The sequence below is a fragment of the Xenopus laevis genome, chromosome 1L, assembly GCF_017654675.1.
Source record: "Xenopus laevis strain J_2021 chromosome 1L, Xenopus_laevis_v10.1, whole genome shotgun sequence".
NCBI lineage: Eukaryota > Metazoa > Chordata > Amphibia > Anura > Pipidae > Xenopus > Xenopus laevis.
The window spans coordinates 115,980,433-115,989,890 of record NC_054371.1 but is presented as its reverse complement, the minus strand read 5'-3'; the positions used below and the strand labels follow the sequence as shown (position 1 = coordinate 115,989,890).

Below are 9,458 nucleotides of genomic sequence, written 5' to 3'. Positions count from 1 at the left end.
TCGGACGAATCCAATATGGGTAAATAAGTGTTTCTACTGCAAACTGCCAAACTGCAAAGCAATGCTGAACATAACGGTTTTTATCAAATTTCTGAAAATTGTCACAAAGCTTGAATTTTACCCCATTATATGCCCCACATTTCGTAACTTATCAGCATAAAACATCCTAAATATGAACGCCAGGGGTCTACTGAACACTTTGATGCCAAATATGCATAGATATACCAAACTATGTGGCGCACAGAGACCCCCAAATGACAATAGTGTATATACATTTTCACGGCTGACGCGCGCTGGCTGCTGCAATATAAGCACCTGGTGTGTGTAATATGCGACATTAGGCCCCCCTAACAGTACAGAGACCCCAGAAAACCATATATTTTCAGAAAGTACACATTCTGACGGATCCAATATGGGTAAATATGTGTTCCTACTGCAAACTGCCAAACTGCAAAGCAATGCTGAACGTAACGGTTTTTATCAAATTTCTGAAAATCGTCACAAAGCTTGAATTTTACCCCATTATATGCCCCACATTTTGTAACTTATCAGCATAAAACATCCTAAATATGAACACCAGGGGTCTACTGAACACTTTGATGCCCAATATGCATAGATATACCAAACTATGTGGCGCACAGAGACCCCCAAATGACAATAGTGTATATAAATTTTCACAGCTGACGCGCTGGCTGCTGCAATATAAGCACCTGGTGTGTGTATTATGCGACATTAGACCCCCCTAACAGTACAGAGACCCCAGAAAACCCTATATTTTCAGAAAGTACACATTCTGACGAATCCAATATGAGTAAATAAGTGTTTCTACTGCAAACTGCCAAACTGCAAAGCAATACTGAACATAACGGTTTTTATCAAATTTCTGAAAATTGTCACAAAGCTTGAATTCTACCCCATTATATGCCACACATTTCGTAACTTATCAGCATAAAACATCCTAAATTTGAACGCCAGGGGTCTACTGAACACTTTGATGCCCAGTATGCATAGATATATCAAACTATGTGGCGCACAGAGACCCCCAAATGACAATAGTGTATATACATTTTCACGGCTGACGCGCTGGCTGCTGCAATAAAAGCACCTGGTGTGTGTATTATGCAACATTAGACCCCCCTAACAGTACAGAGATCCCAGAAAACCATATATTTTCAGAAAGTACACATTCTGACGAATCCAATATGGGTAAATAAGTGTTTATACTGCAAACTGCCAAACTGCAAAGCAATGCTGAACATAACGGTTTTTATCAAATTTCTGAAAATCGTCACAAAGCTTGAATTTTACCCCATTATATGCCACACATTTTGTAACGTATCAGCATAAAACATCCTAAATATGAATGCCAGGGGTCTACTGAACACTTTGATGCCCAATATGCATAGATATACCAAACTATGTGGCGCACAGAGACCCCCAAATGACAATAGTGTATATACATTTTCAAGGATGACGCGCTGGCTGCTGCAATATGAGCACCTGGTGTGTGTATTATGCGACATTAGACCCCCCTAACAGTACAGAGACCCCAGAAAACCATATATTTTCAGAAAGTACACATTCTGACGAATCCAATATGGGTAAATAAGTGTTTCTACTGCAAACTGCCAAACTGCAAATCAATGCTGAACGTAACGGTTTTTATCAAATTTCTGAAAATCGTCACAAAGCTTGAATTCTACCCCATTATATGCCACACATTTCGTAACTTATCAGCATAAAACATCCTAAATTTGAACGCCAGGGGTCTACTGAACACTTTGATGCCCAATATGCATAGATATACCAAACTATGTGGCGCACAGAGACCCCCAAATGACAATAGTGTATATACATTTTCAAGGCTGACGCGCTGGCTGCTGCAATATGAGCACCTGGTGTGTGTATTATGCGACATTAGACCCCCCTAACAGTACAGAGACCCCAGAAAACCATATATTTTCAGAAAGTACACATTCTGACGAATCCAATATGGGTAAATATGTGTTTCTACTGCAAACTGCCAAACTGCAAAGCAATGCTGAACATAACGGTTTTTATCAAATTTCTGAAAATCGTCAGAAAGCTTGACTTTTACCCCATTATATGCCCCACATTTCGTAACGTATCAGCATAAAACATCCTAAATATGAACACCTGGTGTCTACTGAACACTTTGATGCCCAATATGCATAGATATACCAAACTATGTGGTGCACAGAGACCCCCAAATGGATATATAGTATATAAAATTTACAAGGCAAAACAAAATAAGGCAGTAAAGAGTGAAATGCAAAAAAATCCAATAAAACCACAAAAATCAATGTTTTTTTTCCAGACTAGTGTTATCGGCCGTCAGAATCACAGTTTGAATATTTTAGCTACGGCTAGAAACAAGTGAACACAACATATGCAGAGCTGAAAATGCAATAAAATGGCTAAAAATTCAATAAAATGGCTAAAAATGCACCAAAATACCCAAAATTGCAATATAATCACCGAAATAACATACAAAAGGTATTGCACAGTACGGTTAGCGAATACGCTATTCGTAATGGCAATAAAACATTTTTTTCAGCCAAAAAAAGAGACGATGCGATAAGAAAAAAAAAAAAAAGCCACAATGCCATGTATGTGCGTGTGCGTGTGTACAAATGGTAAATTACATGTTATGTGTGCGTGTGTGCGTGTGCACATGTGTGTAAGTGCAGTGAGTGTAAGTGACCCCCCCAATCCCCAAAAATGTATGTGTAAGTGTGTGTAAGTGTGAATCTAAGTGTGTATTACTGTAATAAGTGTGTGTTGGTGTGTTTGTGTGTGTAATTGTTGCACTAACCTGAAAAAATCGCTGAAGACTGTTGCAGGCGATCAGGAAGAGCCCCTGGAAGACATCTGCCTCGTGGTTCCTGTCTGTGTGCTGTGGGGGCGGAGATCGACGATCCGGTGCAGGCTGCAGCAGCAGGACACGTAAGTAACACGTGCCTGCTGCTGTTTTTGGGCCCCTGGGCGATCGCGCCCCAGGGGCCATTCGATCCCCTGCTCTGCTCGTTGCCTAGGGGCAGGGGATCGAGCAGGAATGGAGCGAGCGGCTCTAACAGCCGCTCCTCCGCTTCTGAACCCGGAAGTGCTGCAGAACGTAGAATCTACGTTCTGTGGCATTTCAAGTACCTTTGCCACAGAACGTAGATTCTACGATCTGTGGCATTTAAAAGGTTAATACTCCGTGTGTATAACATTACCCAGTTGTGACTTGTACAGACTCCAAAATGAAAATAATGTATAAGATATTTCATTGCCCTTCACACTGGTTGCGATTTGTGTAAATTACCATTTAAACCCAAAAAAAAAAAATCAGATCTTTTTAGAAACTGCATATACTAAAGAATTCAAAATGCTTAAATTTGCTGGTCTTTACAAAATTGTCTCAAAGGTTGAATTGTACACCGTTATCTCCCATTAGCTCTTTTGTACTGACACAATGTTCTAAATATTACTTCCTTATGTCTCCTGTGTTTATAATCTGGAATGCATGGGACCGGGGTTTTTCCATAATTTGAATCACCCTTCCTTAAAGGGGTTGTTCGCCTTTAAATTAACTTTTAATATGATGTAGAGGGTGATATTCTGAGACAATTTGCAATTTAGTTTTCATTTTTTATTATTTGTGTTTTTTAAATAATTGATCTTTTTACTCAGCAGCTCTCCAGTTTGCAATTTCAGCAATCTGGTTGCTAGGGTTTAAATTACCCTAGTAAACTTACATTGATTTGAATAAGAGACTGGAATAGGAGAGGAACTTAATAGAAAGATGAGTAATAAAAAGTAGCAATAACAATACATTTGTTTTCTAGATGGGGTCAGTGACCCCCATCTGAAAGCTGGAAAGAATCAGAAGAAGGTGGCAAACAATTCAAAACCAATAAAAAAAACGAAGACCAAATAGAAAAATTGCTTAGAATTATCCAGTCTATAACATACTAAAAGTTAAATTAAAGGTGAACCACCCATTTAAGTCTACTAAAACATTTAAACATTAAAGGGGACCCTTCACCCAAAAAAATATTCCAAATCCAAATAATTACACAATATTAATTATTTGAATCTTGTTTCCATCAGTCTGGGAACTCATAGTTAGGCAGGAGCCATTTTGTGGACACTGTCATTAAGGCAAAGTCTTACATCATCTCAGAATCTTGTTTGTGCATCAGAATGGGGGACCTGATGTCCATCCCCATGCCCTGACTACACAATTTAATTAAGAGAACAGGGGAATGTGGGGAGAGCAGTGACATCTAGAAAGTGCTGAATGGAAAGTGAAAGTAATTGCCTGCCTTTCCTCTGAGGGACAGGCAATATTTGATTGACAGCTGAAATGTTTAAATGTGTTTACAACAGCTAAGAACGCTTTAATACAAAAAAGAATTTGGATTTCATATTTAGGCGTCCGTTTACTAAAGCGCGGTAAAAGTTACTATATATTTTCGCATGTTATCGCTGCGAATATTTTTACGCCAAAATATTCGCAGCGACAAAGTTTACTAAACAGCGATGCACTCAGAATTCATTGCGATCAGTTGCGGTAACTACGTTAATGAACCAGCTTACGTTAGCGGAAATTTAAGCGAATTGCGAATTTTCTTGCGAAAAATTACGTTTTTGCGAATATTTATGCTAGAAAATAGTCTTATTTTTTGGCGGTTATTATGGCGGTTATTATGTCAGTTATTACTGCAATATTTATGGGCAGAAATTCATCTTCAAAAACTGAAACTTGACTGATGAATTACCAGAGTAAAACATGTATGCATCATAAAAAACAATTCTTCACCCATCCAGTCACAAATCCTTCTGCCAATAGACTCATATCAGCAAGAAATCATACCAGTCAATGCACAGTTTAAAGTAGCCTATCACAATGAAACCGAACCCCCTGCCAATAGGATGATCAAAGTTTCAGAAATCAAATATATACAGCCAATTGACACCTGTCATTTCACAAAACACATCCCACTGATTGATTGCTTATAAGTGCCCTTGGTATACAGTGAATCTTTGACAGGAGTCTCAGGAGTGAGGAGACAGTAGTGAGAGAGAGAAATAGTGAACAGGTCAGGCCCTGACAACCAGGATGAGGAAAGAGAGGGAGCATCTGAATCAACAAAAAGGATTAGGAGTACCAAGTTTTCATATGAAGAAAACTGTGCCTTAGTACATGGTGCAGTGAACCACTGGCGTGAAATCTTTGGGCAGGATGCCAGCAAAACTGCCATGTCTAGGAAGACTCTGCTGTGGGAGATCACTAGATTGGTGAATGCAGTGTCCTACCACAAGCGAACGATCATCAACTGCAAAAAGAGATTGAATGATATAAAATGTCAGCTAAAGAGAAAACTGGGTCAAGAGGCCAAATATGCAAGAGGGACTGGAGGGGGTCCAGCCCTACACCTCAAATATCTATCATATGAGGAAGAGCTAAAGAAGGTTATTGGTCCAGATGTGGTAGAAGGAATCCAGGGTCATATGGATACCGATCTGCAAGGTAAATGTATTTGCTTTTTATTTCTACTTAATTCTGCACTCTAGCAGCTGCATTGATGAGCTGCCTCTCTTAGCTGCCTTTAGCTTAATGTTAACACTACCCTCCCCAAGCTCATTTGCTGATGTTACAGATGCTTGTGTTTACTGTACTCTACTAGCTGATTTCTTGCCAGCAGGGTGGGAGAAGATTTTCTATTATCTGTGCTCCACCTTATCCTATTGCTGCCTTCTTGCTAGTACAGAAACACTCCACCCCCTTCTCCCCCTCCCCATTGCTTGTGTAATGGTTACTTATGTGTTACCTGGTCTACTAGCTGTGTCCATCTTATGCTATTGCTGCCTACTTGCTAGTACAGAAACACTCCAGCCCTCTTCTCCCCCCCTCCCTATAACTTATGTAATTGTTACTGATGTTGCCTTGCCTGTCTCTTCCAACATCACACACCCCAAAAACACACATACTTGCTTATGTCATTCCAGCATAACCCCCCTAAACACACAAATGTGCATAACTTTTATGTTTTAGATACCACTGTGCTTTATATAAAAACAAGTGTGTTTGGATTGTAAAATAATATGTTTATTAATTTTTTATGTCTAGTTGTTCAGCAACACATTGAGGAACAGCAGCAGGTGGAAGCCATCTGTGCAAGAGACACCCAGGTGGAAGCCATCTGTGCAACACACACTCAGGTGGAAGACTTCTGTACATCAGATACCCTAGATGAAAATAATGATGAAGGTTAGTGTTGTTCACTCATGTGTCTTCATATGTTGCTATAAAGAATTTTTTTAAATATTTTTTTTCTTTTCTTTAGAATATATAATACTGGAGACAGTTGAATGTCCAGATGTTCTAACCTGTGCTGGAAATGAAGCAGGTACATTTCTGTGCTTTGTAGAGTTGATAGTCCAACAGAAATTAGGCCAAACTAGCGAATTGTGTGTCAACCTGTATGTATCTCTGGACTGGGTATCAAAATAGGCCCTGGCATTGCAGGTACTTATAGGCCCAAACAGCTCACAGAGGCCAAAAACGCTCCCGACCAACCCACTAAGTAAAGACTGTCTATGGCATCTTACAGCAGCTGCTCGGGAATTTGCCAGAACTCATTTTGCCAGTCCGGCCATGCTTGTTTGTGTGAGTGTGTTTGTTAGTGTTGGGTATGTTAGTATGTTAGTATTTGTGTACAGTATGTGTGTGTGTATGTCTGTAAATTAACATTCTGAACTATATCTAACTTGTTCTTTTTTTTCCAAGAACAACTTGAAACTAATATCTGTGAGCAACATGCCTCTGGATCAGCAGCATATCATGAAACTACCCCTGAAAGTCCCCAGGCAACAGCACCCCAAAGGAGTACTGGACCATTTTCAGCGAGAAGGCGAACTCCTGGACGGGGAAAGCCGTCTACTGGCAACAGTGATCTACTTGAAAATGTCAATAAATTAGCAAGGTTACATATTGCTCTAGAACAAAAAAAAATAAAACTATTGTCAAGGCATATGACTCGTCTTCAGCAATTTCAGGCCCAAACACTTGAGAAAGTAGAACAACAAAATCAGATGTTAAGAGAAACAAACATTTTTTTAAGACAACTATCTGAATGCAGGCATGGAGCTGCAGTATGCAGTAGTACTGCAGTTCAAACAGATGAGCCAGTTCAAACAGATGAGCCAGCAAGGGCACCGGAGCAATCAGCCCCAGTTACTAGTAGGGGTGGTTGTACAAGGGGTAGGAGACGTATTAGGCCCCCTAGGCTTCCAGACCTTTAAATTTTTTTTGGAAAATAAATATATTGTTTTCACAGTTTTTGGATTTGTGTAAATAAAGGTTTGCAATTGTTTTTCATAAATTGAAATCTCTTGTTTTATTTATAACATGAATAATGACCTGTAAACTGAAGGGTAAGATTTATGAAGGAAAATGGAAAAACTAATAATAAGTGGATAGAACGTGGGACACATATAATTGGTTTAAATTATATTTGAATGGACAGGCCTTTTAGTAATGGTGCTTTCTAAATTACGGGTCATCATCATACTTATACATTTAAACCTATATATATATATGACTGAATTAATAATTGAATGTACATGTGAATATATAAGGCTGGCACACAGACCTGTGCTGAATTATTTTATAATCCTGAGCTCGCTGCCAAAAAAAAGGACATAGCAGCAATTAAAGACAGCCTGGATGGGATGAAACAGGACATTGAGGAGCTAAGGGCTTATTTTTCTTTAATTTCATTTAGTTTATTATTTCATTTGTTTATTAGCAAACATTTGTTTTATTTTTTAAATTGTATTTTGCACTTGCAAAAACTTTTACATACTGATAAAAAAACCTTTTTATGCAGTAATAAAAAGATTTTCAGTAATGCCAGTGTGTGTGTGTGTGTGTGTATGTGTGTGTGTGTGTGTGTGTGTTTCTCTATTTATGTGTGCCATGCTGCTTTCCCATACCGTTATAGAACAGGCTAATCTAAGCAACTTTTAAATTGATTTATATTAGATATTTATTATAGTTTTTATAGTTTTTGATTTTTTTTTCTTTTTCTTCTGTTTCTTTGCTGCTTTCAAATGGGCATTGCCCTCCCATGAAAAAAACAAATGCTCTGTAAGGCTACAAATGTATTTTTATTGCTGATTTATATTGCTGATCCTTCTATTCAGACCTCTATTCATATTCCAGTCTCTTATTCAAATCAATACATGGTTGCTATGGGAATTTGGACCCTAGCTACCGGATTGCTGACACTGCAAACTGGAGAGCTGCAGAATGAAAAGCTGAATAACTCAAAAACCACAAATAATAGAAAATGAAACACAATTGCAAATTGTCTCTGAATATCCCTCTCACATATTCATTATTCAACAGTAAACACAAGTCATGGCAGAAGTCAGTTCCCTGACAACTGATGAAGCACATTAGGCCAGAATGATACCAATCTTCAAGGTAGATTTTTCTATTGTCTTTCCTCACTCTGCAGAGTTACAACAGCATTTAACATAATAATATAACATAATTATTCACAGTGCATGGTTGCTAGGGTATTAATTACCATAGCAACCACACTGCTGAACATGCAAAACTGATAGCAGCTGAATAAAGTTGGCCTTGGTAGAATTCCTTACTGCAAGACCTAATTGTTGGTTACACAAAAAAACATTTCATGGTATGTATATAAATACATGAATGATTTCAAGAATACATTAATAGGTTGTTTTCAATGCAAAATTAGCAAGAAAAATAACAAGAAAAATAAGGCGACTAATATATAGTAACGGTCAGTATGAATAGCGACTATTCTAATAACTTATACGCAACGCTACTATGGAGACTATTTCCGCGACAAATAATATTTTTCCGCAATGACGTCACACGCGCATGCGCACGTACGCGCAGGTGCGCACGTCTTTACTGGGATAGCAAATTGGAGACATGGCTGGAGTTAGCTCCCTCACAACTGAAGAAGCAAAGTACGTGGCAAAATATCTTCTGAGACGTGACTATGATACTCAGCCATTAGGCACCGTGGGGGTGCATGAAGTAAAAAGGAGAATCATGCACAAACTAGTGCGTAAAATGCACAGAAAGTTTGGCTTGGACATGGAGGTTCGGCAACTACAACGCCTGTGGTCTGACATGAAAAGACGTAACCATGCTATGATCCAAGAGGTCCAAGAAGGTAGATATTGTTATGACTGTATAGCAGTAGCTGATTTGTTTGTATGGGCAACATCACCAGTATTGTCTGTCACCAATCTTAAAGGGCTGGTTCACCTTTAAATTAATTTTTGTTATGTTATGGGATGGATATTTCTACACAACTTTTAAGTTGGTCTTCATTATTTATTTTGTATTTATTTCGGAAATTCAAATGCTACATTTGAATGGTCTAATATACTTTTAA

The 9,458-nt window shown here is 38.5% G+C and overlaps 1 protein-coding gene across 1 annotated transcript; it reads left to right on the top strand.

The window, feature by feature from the left end:
* Positions 1–4,435: 4,435 nt before the first annotated feature.
* Positions 4,436–7,734, top strand: LOC121393530. The gene is made up of 3 exons (XM_041562364.1): positions 4,436–6,280; positions 6,357–6,419; positions 6,800–7,734. The coding sequence occupies exons 1-3, from the start codon at positions 6,115–6,117 to the stop codon at positions 7,312–7,314; spliced, it is 744 nt and encodes a 247-aa protein (XP_041418298.1). The 5' UTR covers positions 4,436–6,114; the 3' UTR covers positions 7,315–7,734.
* The last annotated feature ends 1,724 nt before the right edge of the window (positions 7,735–9,458 follow it).